The 16,293-nt window shown below is 46.5% G+C and overlaps 1 protein-coding gene across 1 annotated transcript; it reads right to left on the bottom strand.

The window, feature by feature from the left end:
• Positions 1-2,604: 2,604 nt before the first annotated feature.
• Positions 2,605-14,201, bottom strand: LOC307076948 (uncharacterized protein; the record flags this gene model as incomplete). Its single annotated transcript, XM_079738180.1, is given in 12 exon segments — positions 2,605-2,666; positions 2,841-2,922; positions 5,870-6,026; positions 9,077-9,180; positions 9,324-9,447; positions 9,449-11,084; positions 11,265-11,520; positions 11,619-11,757; positions 11,859-11,971; positions 12,309-12,491; positions 12,688-13,024; positions 14,083-14,201. Coding segments are annotated over 12 exon segments (3,312 nt in total).
• Positions 14,202-16,293: the final 2,092 nt, after the last annotated feature.

Raw genomic sequence — 16,293 nt, forward strand, 5'->3', positions numbered from 1 at the left:
GACTGAAAGAGGGAGACACAATGTTTGTAAAAGACCTTAAAAAACAAGTTTGGGGAAACCTATCTAAGCGCTACCAGGTAAGTGAAATAAGAAATTGAAGAATAGAAATATCTTTATTCCTGTGGCTTGCTAAAACATATAAAGAATATGTGTTTTGCAGAATGATGAGACCAGGAACTTTCTCCAAGTGGCCACTGCATTGGATCCGCGCTTTAAACACAAGTTGGAGGATGACACCGTCTGGGACCAGATCCAGAGAAAGCTGATTGAGCAGGTGAAATGTCATTCATGCACAAGCACAACTGTCCTTTTCAGCTATTAAAATCTAAGATCTAATTGCTAGTTATGTTCTTTTTAGTCAACAGAAGAAGACTGTGGAGGTGATGGGGACACCATGCAGTCTGAGGAAAGTCCTGAGGATGAGGAAGTGGAAAATGAGGATGAGGAGGAAAGTGTAAAATAGCTGATATTATATAGGTTCTCAATCTTAATTAAGATCATGCCTTTAATGGATCATGCCTTTTGTTTGTTTAGCAACCGCCTCCCTGCAAACTGTCCAGGAAGACTCCATTGGAGGAGCTGTTTGCTGAGGAAGAGGCACAGAACATAGTGTCACAGCAGAGCTCCATGTCCATCAAGAAAACAGTGGAGAGAGAGCTGCAGACATACCAGGAAATTCCACCGGCCATTATGTCTGAGGACCCTGCTGCATGGTGGTGGAACCAACGAAAAACGTATCCTTTGCTGGCAGATCTTGCTTTCTCATATTTATGCGTTCAAGCTTCATCTACGCCCAGCGAACGTGTGTTCTCCACTGCAGGAGACACTATCTGTCCAGAACGCTCACGCCTACTGCCTGAGAAGGCAGATATGATAATTTTCCTAAACAAGAACTGTTTCTGATTTTAAACTGTACCTGCTGCTAATCTGGGCTAGAACGTCGTGAAAATGCTCGTACCTAACGAGGACTCCAGGGGTACTCGTAGGATGCTAAGAGCATCGTTAGCCTACTATAGCCTCAGTGGCGTCACCAGCGGACATTCTGTTTATAGGATGTGTTCTATTAAAACACATCCAATACCACGGAATGCCCAGCTGGCAACCAAAAATAGTGGTTACTGCCGATATATTACTCATAGACTACTGTTGGATTTAAACAGCAAAGATAGAGACATGTTAGAAGTCAACAACATAATTTATTGCAGCAATTTAAAATTCCAAAAATACATGCACAGCCTAAATGTACCAATCAAACGCCACGTCACAAGGCATATAATAAAATCAAATGATTCCATTGCTCTTTTGTGGGAGGTCGCTTTCGAGCTGCACTTGCTGTCTCCCTCTGATTTTAATTCAACCATCGTGGTTAAAATTTCCTCATATTGATCGATGACAGAAGACATTCTGCTACTGTAGACATGCATCATGCTGAGACCAGTGGGTGTCTGAGAATTTCTGCAGACGTTTTTTGTTGCGATTGTTTGCATTAAGCACTGTAGGCGCTTCGGTGAGGCTGTGCTGAAGTTCACTGTTTATTGGACCCTGTCTAGACAGTAACGAACATCACTGACCATAGTTAATCGCGTTTGTAGTCTACACTTATGACATGACCTCATTATTGAATGCGGGTGTATTCATTCATAAAAAAAAAATTTTTATTAGCCTGCCAATAAAAACAGTCCAAAAACGTTTTACCCACTCCACAGTACACCCGACGCAAATCAATTATAACACCAGACTATCGATAAATGTATGTGTTGATAGAATAATGTTAGAATAAAAACTACCCTTGCATTGCATGTAGTTTATACTTCCCTGTAGTTGGAAGTAGGCTACGGCAGTGACGGACTGATATTACCTAGGCACCTACTAGTGTCCCGACTGGAGTGCGCTTCTCTGTTTACGTTGTGCTGTAGTGAATTGGTTGCTACACCGGAGCAAAGTAAAATTCCGCCGCTGTAGTCCCTCAAAATGTAAGGCGATGCAAGGATAGTTTTATTTCTAACATTATTCTATCCACAGACGTTTACATTGATAGTATAGCGTTATCATTGATTTGCCTCAGGTGTACAGTGGAGTGGGTAAAACTGTTTTTATGGGCAGGCTAGCAGAAACCCATCGACTTGGCTAGCCTAGCACCAGCGATCTCTGCAACTAGAAGGACTGAATGAAACGTGTTGAAAACATCATTGTCTCCAATGATAAATAGCACACTGGCTACATTGGAAATGTGGTCCTATGTCCAAAATTACGAACTACCCCTTTAAGTGTCTTTTGAATTCAACACGAGAGCTACAGTATCAGTAATCACTTACTGAGGTGTTCTCAGTAGAGGTCTGCAGATGTTTCTTCAAGACGGGGAGGGATTCTGCAGACCGTAGGGAGACTGTCTGGACTGTGAATGATAGCCGCGCAGTATGAATATATCACTGTGTACATTAATGTGTGTGTGTATGTGTGTCCTACTCTTTAACAGCTCTAAAGTCGTGCAACACTGTCATTGGGATCTTCGGACTGCTGAGTATTATCCTTATCTCCCTGCACTTCAGTGAGTGAATCATATATTCCTGAATATGATGGACAGGAGATCAGCATACTGGAATCTCACTCGTTAATCTCTGAGCTGGAGTGTCTTGAGGGCGACCCTGAATCTTCTGGGTCGTCCTCTAGTGGACAGGTATTAGAGAGAGTAAGTGAAGGGACTGTTGGATGGTGTATCTCTAGATACGTGGTGTAAACGTTCACTCATCTCATCCTGGTTTCTTCAGGTTCAATGATGCCCACGGAGGAGGAGGAGGCCCCCAGCATCACAGAGTTCCACTCCTCTTCCCTGGTGTTGCCCGTGGGCCAAACGGCCCGCTTCACCTTCAATGCCAGCGGTACGCCGGAGCCCACCGTCGAGTGGCTCCACAACGGCAGCCCCTGGAGAGGAACGGCACAGACGACCAATCAGAGGCTTGGGTGGAGAGGGGCTTCCTCTTCGTCAGAGGGGTGGGGTATGGTGTGAACATCGTCTGCTGCATGGCGACCAACAGCGCTGGCACGGCCAATCACACCACTGAGCTGCTTGTCTTTGGTAAGATCTGGATCCAAGGAGAGATGTTTGTTGTTGATGTATTCAAAACGTTGTTGATGATGTATTCATAAAATTGTTGTTGATGTATTGATAATGTTGTTGTTGAGGTTTATATATTTTTTTTTTATAAATGTAGGTGTCTGTCTGTCTGTCTGTCTGTCTGTCTGTCTGTCTGTCTGTCTGTCTGTCTGTCTGTCTGTCTGTCTGTCTGTCTGTCTGTCTGTCTGTCTGTCTGTCTGTCTCCAAAAAATTAGTTTTTCATGCCATTTTGCTGTGTACTGACGCAATTCACTTCTCCATCAACGTTTCATACCAAATCGCTATATTTCCTTGTTTGAAATGTACCGCAAGATGCAGTTCCTTTCCAAACCGCGACAAGCGCCAAACCTATTTTTCTCCTAAATGCGATATATAAACCTTGTGTGTGAGGCCAAAAGGGTTCACCTTATCGGACTAGGGAGAGAAGAGAGTGGCCCAGAGTGTGGAGGTCTTTATTTCATGCATTTATTTAATTTGTATTTGTTTATAGTATGAGATGAGTCCCTGATATTGTATGTTGCATGTTCTCTTGTTATTTATTTTTTTACATAAACCATTTATGGATTTATAGCTTTTAGGAAAAAAAAGGTTCGGACTGTACCAACAAACATTTTAACAGGATCAATTGAATATTAACAAAATATGTGGGTCTTGGTAAAAAATCTAATTTTCCTGAAAACTATTCAAATGGATGCATAGCGTTTTGGAAAAAAGCTCCTCCTATGCGTAAGCAAACCCAAAACTGTGATATGAACCGAAACGTGACTTATGTGAACTATTCCCTAGTTTTTGTGGATGGCACGACGTGAATGAGGTGTTTTTTAAGACCATTGATGTTTAGCTTCTACCGGAAGCAGACAACCATCCATGTATGGTGTCTAGTTGAACCTAGCCTCAAACCACAGACTAGTTCTCAAAAACAAAACAAACTATAACTCAGACGTGCAAACTGAATGGAAAAGTGGAAGAAAAATATAATAGGACAGGAATCTGAACTAGAAATCATACACTTACTGAAGAAATTGTAGGCTACTTGCACTGCCATTACAGACTTTTGTGATTATAAGTATGTTTGTTTATGTATGCGTATGTATGTATATGTACATATTTATCAGAGGTGGCTAGAGTAGCCAAAAAATGTACTCAAGTAAAAGTACTGTTACTTTAAGACTATAAATGCTCAAGTAGAATTAAAAGTATTCATAAGAATAATTACTCAAGTAAGAGTAAAAAAGTATGCAGTGAAAAGACTACTCAAGTACTCAAGAGTACAAGTACTGAGTTTCTCCAGATTTATTTTTGAAATATACAGAGCAACACAAACGGTACAAAATAGACACGAACAACATATAAAACAGCAATGTTCAAATAAAAATGTTTAATTTAAATAAAACAATAAATGTCTTTAAAAATAAATGTATTAACCCTTGAACTAAAACAATAATAAATTAATTCTTTGCAAAATTAAATACATCAACCTTTAAATAAAATTATAATAAATTAGTTTTATCCAAAATTATATTAATTAAAACCAATACACGTATAACACTGTTGCAATTATTTTGCACAAACATTTTTAAACCAATTCCTAGGTTACAATATGTCACAGGCCCTGACAAAATGATCTGGGTTGTGTTCAGCCCAAAAAATGTAAAACACAAAAACTTGAAATTGAATACACATCAAAACCTGCTGGAAAACACACTTAACCCATGAAACTACAGAGGCTGAAAAAAGAGACCACTCAGACTCTCACACACCCAGACTCAGGGCATGCAAAGTGAGTACAGGGAGAACAGGAATGATGTGTCATAGAAGAAGTGTCTCTGTGATTGTGAGTGTTTGTGAGTTTGTGTCAATGTGATTGTTAGTGTATGAGTTTGTGTGATTGAGAGATTGTCTGATTGTGAGTGTGTGTGAGTTTGATTTTGTTAATGTGTGAGAAGTTGGGATTATCTCTTACAGTTTCAGAATCAGCGGTTTCTTCCATTTTCTCAACTAAGCCAGATAGACGCTAAAATCTGTGAACACGGCACGGCCACGGACACAAAATTAGCGCAGAACAGGAGCCATTAAAAAAAGTGTGCGACACTGTTGAGCCACATGACAACACTTGGCATGTGACTTAAGTGGCTGCATTTGATTGGCAAGATCGTTTTGTCAGGTTTTATTGGTTAAAATAGTCACGTGATAGAAATGTTGGCTGAAGACGTCCCTCAGGGAAAGAAATAGATCTTGCATGTAATAAAAAAAACGATATAAAAAAAGAAAGTAACGACCGTCACGTAGCCAATGGAACGGCGTAAAAGTACCGTTCTTTCTTAAAATATATACTCAAGTAAAAGTAAAAGTATGTTGCAATAAAACAACTCCTAAAATTAGAATTTATCCAAAAAGTTACTCAAGTATTTCTAACGGAATAAATGTAGCGCGTTACTACCCACCTCTGATATTTATACGTATGTTTACGCATGTGTACGTATGTTTATGCATGTTTACATATTTATACGTATGTTTACGTATAAAGACTGGGTCAGAATCTTCTGGGTCGCCCTCTAGTGGACAGGTATTAGAGAGAGTAAGTGAAGGGACTGTTGGATGGTGTACCTCTAGATACGTGTTGTAAACGTTCACTCATCTCATCCTGGTTTCTTCAGGTTCAATGATGCCCACGGAGGAGGAGGAGGCCCCCAGCATCACAGAGTTCCACTCCTCTACCCTGGTGTTGCCCGTGGGCCAAACGGCCCGCTTCACCTGCAATGCCAGCGGTACGCCGGAGCCCACCGTCGAGTGGCTCCACAACGGCAAGCCCCTGGAGAGGAACGGCACAGACGACCAATCAGAGGCTTGAGTGGAGAGGGGGTTACTCGTCGTCAGAGGTGTGAGGTATGGCGTGAGCACGATCTGCTGCCTGGCGAACAACAGCGCTGGCACGGCCAATCACACCACTGAGCTGCTTGTCTTTGGTAAGATCTGGTTCCAAGGAGAGATGTTTGTTGTTGATGTATTCATAGCGTTGTTGATGTTTTCATAACATTGTTGATGAAGTATTCATAACAATGTTGTTGATGTATTCATAATGTAATCTCGCATTTTCATCTATTTTAAATGTCCCATGATTTCGTTTTTTTACATTATTTCCTCTCATTTTAATGCTCTTATCAACATGGAAAAGGCTTGCTTTGTGCAAATGTCTTTTTATTGAAAAACACATTGCCATATGAATGTTAGTGTTCAATTTCACACTAACATTCTCACTTGGAGCAGTCATTCACACTTTGAGAAAGTGATCTCTATAATAATATATTTTTATAATAAAATCAAAACGGATATCATTTATATACTTTATTCTGAATCACAGTTTAAGTTTCAAACGGTCTCATTGATTGATGGTTGACGCTAGTGCGTGAGGACGTTCAGGCAGTGTTGCCAGATTGGGCGATCTTTCCCGCTGAATTGGGCTACCTTTTGCGATAAAGTGAGGACGTTCAGCAGGTGTTGCCAGATTGGTTGTTTTTCCCGCATATTAAAGAGCGTTAATCTCGCGATAAAATGCTTTAGCCCGTTAAAATGGGTTTGCGTTAACGCCGTTAATAACCCGTTTAACTAACAGCACTAATATATATATATTATAGTGTCAGTATATATAAAAAATATATATTAAAATGTATGTGTGTCTTTATCTATATATGTGTTTTATAGTCACTTGTGTAATCTCCGGCTACACCCAAAATGTAGCAAACCCAAAACCGTGATATGAACTAAACCGTGAATTTTGCGAAATGTTCCCTCGTTTCTGTTGATGTCATGACGTGAAAGAGGTGTGTGTATGTTGTTTTATGAACCTAGCCTCCAACCACAGACTCGTTCTCAAAAACAAAACAAACCAAATTCAGACGTGCAAACTGAATGGACAAGTGGAAAGAAAGTGAAATAGAACAGGAATCGGAACTAGAAATTGTACAATTACTGAGGAAATTGTACTTGCACTGCCATTTCAGACTTATGTGTGCGTATAGTAGTTTTATGTATGTGTATGTATGTGTAAGTGACGTAGCATAAATAAGTTTTCTTTAATTATACACACTTAATAATCAACACTTCAATTTCATGTAATAAATAAATAGATAATAATTCATGTTGGGTTAAAAGGTTAAAATGTTAATATAATGTAATTGAACCGATGTGTTAATGTGCTGCAAGCGAACGGAACTAATGTTTTGTTCCTAGTTTCCCTACGTCATTAGTGTTGGTGTAATTGATGTAAAAAGGCATGACCAAGCATGTATGAATGGCGCTCGTTAAGTGCAGCGATAGCATAAGTTCGCCTCTGAAGTTAAAGCAGACGGCCAAGATATAAGGACAGTAAAGAACTTAAATCTCTTTTCACAACAAGCGGCCAGCGAGTTTTCACGGCGTAAAGGCGTAAAGGCTTAAAGACGTAAAGGAATAAAGCAACGTGCCATTAAAGAACGCCCGTTTCGAAGAAGCCAACCTGTGTCTGTGTGTTGTGACGAGAGCTACAGTATGTTTATGTATGTGTACATATGTATACGTATGTTTACCTATGTTTATGTATGTGTACATAATTATAGGTATCTACATATGTATATGTACTAATGTATACGTATGTCTGGGTATGAATACAGATATTAAGCTATTTGAACTCATGAATACGTATTTATGTGTATATATCAGAGATGGAAATTTTATTTTTTACCCATCGGCCACTGTGGCAGATGGATTCAAAAATCTACCAGCCACTCAACTGTTTTACCAGCCACTTTTTAAAATGCAATATTTCTTTTAAATATGCGTAATGTTAAACAATATAATAATAAGAATAGCTACGTTTTTTTTTTCATAGACATTATTTTGTCCATCAGAAGTGATTTCTACTGTAAGTAGGTGCTACCAAGGAACTGAGTGGCAAAATTGTAGGCCTTTTTTACACTGCCAAGCCGGTTCGGTCGAGGCTTGACACGCCCGTCAATTTCACCATCTTGCCTGTGTGAAACCGAGGGGGTAAAATCCCCCTCATCAGGGATCGGGCTTTCTTGGTTCATTGGAGAAGGCGGGGCTACGCACGGAGTCTCGACCTCTTTAGAATAATTTGCATACTTCCAAATGTTTACATTTTTTTAGGAATGAAGACACCCGCATGCAAGAATGAGTTCACATCTGAGTGTACGGCTACAAACGCGATTAAAGGTCCCATGCTACTTTATGGATGCTTTAATATAGATATTAGTGGGCCCCTAGCACAGTATTTGAAGATGTTCCCAAAATTCAGCCGTGGTGCAGAATTTCAGCCCCTACGAGCCAGTCGCACGTTGAGCTTTCCACAAACGCGCCGTTTCAGTGTCTGTAGCTTTAATGCAAATGAGGAGGAGAGAGGCGAGTGAAGGAGGAGGGTGGGGATGTGGCCCTGAGCAGCTTGCGGCCACGGTACCATGCGCTCTGTTTACAGAGGATGTATCACAATGGCGAGGCGCACACAGCCTTTGGCCGTGTTCTGTAAATATTCTAGAACACTCCGGGTGCTCCGACGGGAGTCCTGGAGCTCTATATCTCAATGATATAATATTATGAATAGATATCTATAACATATTGTGGCGACCACGGGTGTGGGCGCCATGTTCCGGAGCCACGGGGGATTCTGGGAGTTGGGGTAGTCAGTTGACAAAGGGGGTTTTGTTGATTTGTTCTGTTGTTGGGGCTAATTTCTCGGGATGATGTGTGTTAATTGTGTGTTGTTCCATTGTTGTGTGATGTGTAGTGTGATCGGGACCATTAGTGAGAGTGTTGTGTGTGTTGGTCAGGTGTCCCGTGTTTCTGTTACGTTCGGGTCGTTAATAAAGGCAGTCCGTAGTCGTGCGGTGTATGGGGCACGGAACTGCATAATTGTTCAACCTGGGCTCCCGTCTCGTCCTTCCCGTGCTGGAGTAGGCCTCTGCCGACGGGCCGGGCCGGTAGTCGTAGTAGTCGTCGTGGCCGGCGGGGGGCCCGTAGTGGTAGCTGCGTGGCACAGTGGCGGTGGGGTAGTCGGCGGCGGCGGCGGCGGCCTGCGTGTGATTTGGGGCGTGGCCCCCAGCAGAGAGGCTTGCAGATCTCCGCTCCTCCAGCGCCCGGGTCAGCCACTCATATGGCGCCTCCTGCTCCCTGATGGACTCCAGCGGAGCGGTGGCCCTCTCAAACTGCTCCATACACGCGGTAAAGGGTCTGTGGTGTTTTCCAGAGTGTGTCTCCTCTCCTTCTGCTCCAGTGTGGTGAAGCCTTCGGGTCCCAGGTCGTTCAGGGGGATCATGTCCCTCTTCTCCCCTTTGGTGCGGCCCCCCTTTGACGGTGCCGCTGACGCCGCTGAGGTTGACAGCGAAGTCGGCCTTCTTCCAGCCGTCCTCCTCCAGGGGCCGGCGCAGCTCCTTGTGGCCCCAGACCAGCTGCAGGACCTGGCCCGCCGCACGCACCTCCTGCTCAGAGCGCTGACGGTCCTTGCTGATGAGCACCAGTCGCTCGATGCTCTGCGAGGTGCACAGCGTCTTGGCCACCTCCAGGCTGCACCCCCCCAGCACCTTGGCCAGCGTGCGGAGCACCAACACCACCGTCCTCTTCGACACGGGCCAGGCCAACGGGGTGGGGCCGCCCGGCAGGGCTGCCACCAGGTGGGGCACCACGAGCTTCCCCTGCAGCTCTTTGTTGCATTTGTTCATGGAGAGGTTCATGAGCGCCCCGGATATGGCACACACCACGCGGCCGTCGCGGTGGGCCAGCAGCTCCGCCATCAAGGGCAGACCATTCTCCAGGTGCACCGTGGTCCAGATGTGGCACACGCACGTCAAGTGGCCGGCACACAGGTTCTGGATGGCTCTGGCGGCCGCCTCCAGCACCGAGGCTTTCTTGCTCCACCGCAGCAGGGAGGTGTAGAGCTGCACCACCTCTAGCTGGTTCAAAAGCTCGTAGCCTTTGCCGTTCTTTGAGCCGAAGTCACTGCCCTTCTGTGAGCCGGGGGCGGGGCCCTGGTTCAGGGGCCCGGGCTCGGAGAAGCGCTCGCAGATGGGGTTCTCGTTGTAGGACAGATTCCTCAGCAGACTCACAATGTTTTCTACAAACTTACTATCCACGTCTTTGTGGTAGACCTTCAACTTGACAATGTACAACAAGGAGTCCACGAGGCCAGGGCACTCCCGCACCTTCATCAGGCCCTCTCTGTGCTTCGAACTGACATTCCTGAGACAGCAGGCCGTGTTGGTGAACGCCCTCTCCCACTCCAGGGGGCGGGGCTTCCAATTCTCCTCCCCGGCGCCGCCGCTCCGCTCCCAGCCCGCGTGCGGCACAATCACCTCGTTGAAGAGGGCGTGCAGCGCGTGGTCGATGATCTCCATCTTCAACTTGTCGTGGGCAGACAGGCTCCACAGGGTGCCTGTGATGGTGTCGGTGAGGTCCTGCTCGTTGGTCTTCCTCAGCACCCGCACCAGGCCCTTCACGCCGTCGCAGTTTTTGATGGCGATCTTGTTGTCGGCGTTGCTGCCGAACGAGATGTTCTTGAGCGCGCCGCAGGCGGCGTGGTAAACCTCCTTCTTGGGGTGGTCCAGCAGGGACACCAGCGCCGGGATGCCCTTCAGCCGCCTCATGTCCGCCTTGACCTTGTCGTTCATAAAGGTGACGCGCTGCAGGTAGGTGGCAGCCTTGGTCTTGACAGGGTCCAGGCCGTAGTTCAACATGGCGATCACCTCGGGAAGCTCCGGCTGTCTCCAGGAAGGGGGCGGGTCCTTCCTCAGTGTGCTGTCCAATGAGGCCATGCTCCCCCTATCCATGGTCCCGGGGACCCCCCAGACGTAGGGGTCCACCCCTCCCATGTCTCCGTCTAAATTGACCTTGCAGCTCCCGAGCCCGTACTGCCTGTAGCGCATGGCCATGGCCGACCCCTCGCCCTGTACGCTTAGCTTTTTCACTAGGAGCACAAGTGCTCCTAAATGAAAAAATTTAGGAGCACAGAAAAAAATTTAGGAGCACTACTAAATTTCATAAATAACACAATTTTATTATTTTACACTCAAATCACGTACACAGTAACACATGTGCACTAATACATATAAACACAGGGCCATCATAAGGCCTACTGTAACCCTCAATTAAACACAGAGAACACCCCTGTCCCACATCTTTTTGTAGTCAAGTCTCCTGGCACGCTTGGCTGAGTTCATCCAGCGGTCCACTGCAGGACTTGGATCATAGTCCTCAAGACTGGGCCCCTCCAGGGTGATCCTCATGAGGTCTTCGGTGGTGGAGACTGCAAGGCTGCTTCTTTTGGAGCTCTTTATGCGGTTCTGTGCAGAGAAGCCCCTTTCGCACTGGGCAGCCGAAATGGGCAACACTAGCATCAGCTGCACCAACTCCAGTATGTTCTAGGGGGATTAAGATAGGCCTTACTTATCTCATCTTTAACCACCAATAATAGGAGAAGGGCACTGCAGCATGCAAACACTCAGCAGTGTTTGCTTACCTTGTAATCCTCCCTGTATGGCTCCTTGGTCAGCATGGTCTCCCACAGGCCACTGTAGGACTTGTCCTTGAAAGTTTGACTGACCAAGATCTTCAGTCCCTGCCACTCATCCTCAACAGCTGCCAGGTCACACCCTGATCTGTAGAGATTTAACAGAGGAAGTTAGCAAATACCCAGGCATCATTGTTCACATCACATCAGGCAGTGCCTACATCACAGCAGTGCAAAATACATTCTTACCTCTCAAGAGGCTCTCTGAAATGCCTCACCAGGTCTGCCACATCACCATCACCGAAGGTCAGAAGGCTGCCCTGATCATCTGGCCATGTGTCATGATTGAAGACTCTGAAGGCCTGCACCGGGGTCTTGACTTAAGCGTCATCATTCAGGAGCCCACCAAACCTGGCTTTTAGCTCAGTCACACCAATAGTGATAGCTGCCTCCATGTGTTTCTTCAGCTGTGGATGGGTGAGGTCTGTGAGACCTGTCAGATTCCCCTTCAGTTGTATTCCCTTTGAGAGAGAGAGAGAGAGAGACAGAGACAATCACACAAAATTGTTTTAAAGACTGCATTTCTCCAAATCTTTACATTGAATAGACCTACACTAATTCTCATATAGTGACAGATTCTCACACTTCTGCTCTAAACATTTGTTTCCATTAGATCCTAACAAACTCATCCTAACACACCTGGAATCTGCACTCATCATCTCCACGCTGAGCAAGCATGGTCTGGATCTTCTCCAGCATGCCTACTGACTTTGCCCTAGACTTAAGTCCTTCTAGTCTTGTCACTGTCTTCCTCAGCTCTGAGGTAGCTTGGGGGAGGATCAGGTCATTTCTCTGCAGGGTGAGGCTAAGTGAAGACAGCTCCTCGAACATGTCAGAGAGAAAATGGCAGAATACACAAAAAGGTGCACTCTCCATTTCTCTCTTTACCTGTGTAGCAGTAGATCAATACAAAATAAGTGTTGTATTCCTAGCCACCTCATCATCTGCCAACCATTCAAGTCTGAAATGTAATTTAACTTAAAACCTATTTTGTTTAACTTAATGTTGTAAAACTGACCTTCTTTGCCTGTCCTTGAACCTCCACTGTACCTGCAACAGCCAGGTGCTCCATGTGCTGCAGGACAGTGGAGTACTGGCCATTGTCTGTGGCAAGGTTCTTGTCTGCTCCATGTCGCAGGAACACTTTGAGGGCCCTGTGGACATGGGGGATCCAGCGTGTCCCTTTGACAGTAGACGGTGTGCAGACATCCACACCCAGCTCTTTCCCTACTTTATTGAGCTCTGTCTTGGACTTTCCACTGAAGTGGTAGGTCTTCCACACAAGATGCAGAAGATCGTAGACCTGGGACACCATTGGTTCTTTCTTCTGGAGGGTTAGGAACGCCAGCTCTAGTCTGTGAAAGCCAAAATATAGTTTAAAAAAACAACTATCCACCTTCCTCTTCTTTTTTTCCCTACTCTGTTACAGTGGTGTGTCTGTGTGCCTATTTGTGTGTGACTGACAAATAATTTAGGTTGTGTGTGCACACACGCATGTGACAAATGTGCATGTATGTCTGCTACCACATAACCATTTTTTCCAGTTACAAACCTGTGGCATGCAGTGGATAGGGATAATATACTCCCCTGCCTCTCTTTGCAGGAGAGCAATCACTCCTCCACGGTGGCCCATATTCACTGAGGCACCATCTGCCCCAAAGCTGATCATCTTCTTCATCCATGACCCTCCATTGTCGTCTGGGCAAACTGCATTGAATGCAGCCTTGGTTGCATCCAGAACACCTTGAAGGATAGCATAAAAACAATAAGAACTTTTGTGGCCTTAAAACAAACAAGATAGTGACTCAATTATGCATTTATGAAACTATACAAAAATAAAGGTTACTCTTGCTGCTAGACCGTGACCACCTACCATTGGCATGGGAGTGTTCAAGGGTCTGTTGTCCAACAAGGAGAGTGACTGGCTTCCCACCCTCTACCAGACGCACATAGACAATCTCACACTCGGTGTTTGATATGTCAGTGTCACCATCAATGAGAACTGCAAGGTGCTTTGCTGTTCTCAGCTTAGCAGCTAGGTTCTCTTTCAAGAGATCGGCAACTTGTCCAATCATTTCCGCACACCTGTATGAATGAGAACACTGTTGTAAAACACTTATGGTTTGTAATTTTAAGTTTTATTGGATACAAACAGTGTTGCAGAACAACTGCTTATCTCCCTGCAACTGAGGCCAAGAAATAAATACAAAGCCTGGCATATGTAGTATGTAGTATACACATACTAAGCTACATACTGTTACATAACATGACTGACATCACATGCAGTTACATTACTTATCATAATGGTACTATACACATGCCAAAATGACAACATTGCTTTGTTTTAGTAAAAAGCTATGATTTTAAATATTATTATTATTACTACTATATTAATATTATTGGAAAATATTACCTGACATGGTTGTCATAGGTTGGGTTGATATCAACGCCGTTCTTCTTGTGCAGCGTGATAAGTGGCCCAAACTTGACAAACGGCTCTTCCTCCTTGGCGATGAAGTAGGCGATGTTCATTTTGATTTTAAGCTGCCTCCTCATCTCCACCTCGGACAACATCACCTGCCTGTCCAGAGCTGCGGTCACTGTCAAGGCTGGTTTGTTTTGTCTCAGCATGTAACTGTCTCTGCAGGAGATGTGCCGCTTGGAGTAGTTATGTTTGGTTACACTATCTTTTTTAAAATGGGGGTTTCCAGAAACAAATGCCGAATTTCCTGCCTGCTTTTGGCCTTTCCAGTATTTACAAAACATGAGGTTGTCCTCATATTCCAACCAGGAGAAGAGCTTGATCCAGTCGGCTTTAAATTTGTAAACCTTGCTAGCACTACCGGTGCTAGCTAGGCTAACTGTTGGCATCTCCTCCGGCTCGACGGAGTCAACATCGTCAGTCCCAGATTCCACTTCTCCCACATTTCTCTCACCGATGTCCGCTCTGTCAGCGGTTTCGCTTTGCTTTTTTAGGAAATACGAGTCAATTTTCTTCATTGTACACGGTCAGTTAATTTTCCTTCAACGTTCGAGTGTCCGGCTACGACTTTAACACCGATATCGCTCCGCTCAACTCGCGCCGCATCGTCGGACTCCGCAGTGGCGAGGAGAAACTAGTCCTCCTCTCGTACACACACACACACACACACACACACACACACACACAGATCAATCTGTCCTGATTTTTACTTCCGCGGGCGGTGAATCTCCCGTGCTGGCCGGGCGGCGCGGATGTTTTCATTCATAAACTCGCCGCAGGGCGACGTCACCGCATCTCATCACATGAGGTCTGTGTTTTGCAGGTGTGAAAAAGAAGTTGTAGGACAGTACTTGTCCATTTTTTATACAGAGATGCGCGAGAATTGTGGACTACTCTACTTTGATACACATAGTATGGATTTAGTTTAGGAGCAAAATGCGAATGAAAGGGTTGAAATCCGTAGTCGCACCGGTGCTCCCTTTTTATTTTTTCTACTCGCACAAACTATTTTTAGGCGCATATGCGAGTGAAATGCTCGCACTGTACAGCCCTGCATGCCGCGGGCCACCTGGGGCTGGGCGCCGTAGAGGTCCATCTGCCGCCGGCTGGGGGCCCGGTACCCAGAGTCCAGGGTCCTGTAGCCATCCATGGGCCGGTATCGGTCGTCCATGCGCGTGCTTTTGTGCTTTTGTTTGCCCGTTTCGGGGTCCCTGCTGAGCTCCACAGCGACCAGGGGCGGAACTTCGAGTCCCAGGTCTTTGGAGAGGTCTGCCGGCGGCTGGGGGTGCACAAGACGAGGACGACGCCGCTCCATCCCCAGAGTGACGGGTTGGTGGAGCGGTTTAACCGCACCCTGGCCACCCAGCTCGCCATCCTCACCAGCCAGCACCAGCGGGACTGGGACCGTCACCTGCCCCTGGTCCTGTGGTCCTATCGGACGGCGGTGCAGGAATCCAGTCACTGCACTCCGGCTGCCCTCATGTTTGGGCGGGAGCTCCGGACACCGGTGGACTTGGTGTTCGGGTCCCCGCCTGAGCCTGAGCTCGCCGGGGGTGCGGCTATGGACTATTTCCGCAGGCTAAGGGATCGCCTGCTGGTGGTCCACGACTACACCCGCCAGGCTCAGGCTGCCTCCGGGGTGAGGCAGAAGAGGGGCTATGACACTCGCTGCCGGGGACGAGCGTTCACACCCGGGGACAGGGTGTGGGTGTACTGCCCAGTCAGAAAGAGGGGGGTCTGCCCCAAACTGCGGAGCCACTGGCAGGGGCCGGGAGAAATCCTCGACAGAGTGTCCGAGGTGGTGTACCGGCTGCGGATGCCGGGCGCTCGAGGGCGGGTGGTGGTGTTGCACCAGGACAGACTCTCGCCGTACCGCCCCCTCGCCCCGGTTGTTGCTGGTGAGGAAGGAGGAACGCCTCGCGGTTCCCCTGGCGGCTCCTCCGTCCCTGCTGGCTCCCCGGGTGGGGCCGTTGGCCCTGCGGCTGCCGCCTCTGGGGGGTTTCAGCGGCCGAACCGGCGGCGCCGGCCCCCTGAACACTTAAGGGACTATGTGACGGATCATGGGGTCGTCGGGACGTCTGACCCCTGAGGTGGGGGCTGTGTGGCGACCACGGGTGTGGGCGCCATGTTCCGGAGCCGCGG

Source organism: Pollachius pollachius (assembly GCF_949987615.1).
Source record: "Pollachius pollachius genome assembly, chromosome: 6".
NCBI lineage: Eukaryota > Metazoa > Chordata > Actinopteri > Gadiformes > Gadidae > Pollachius > Pollachius pollachius.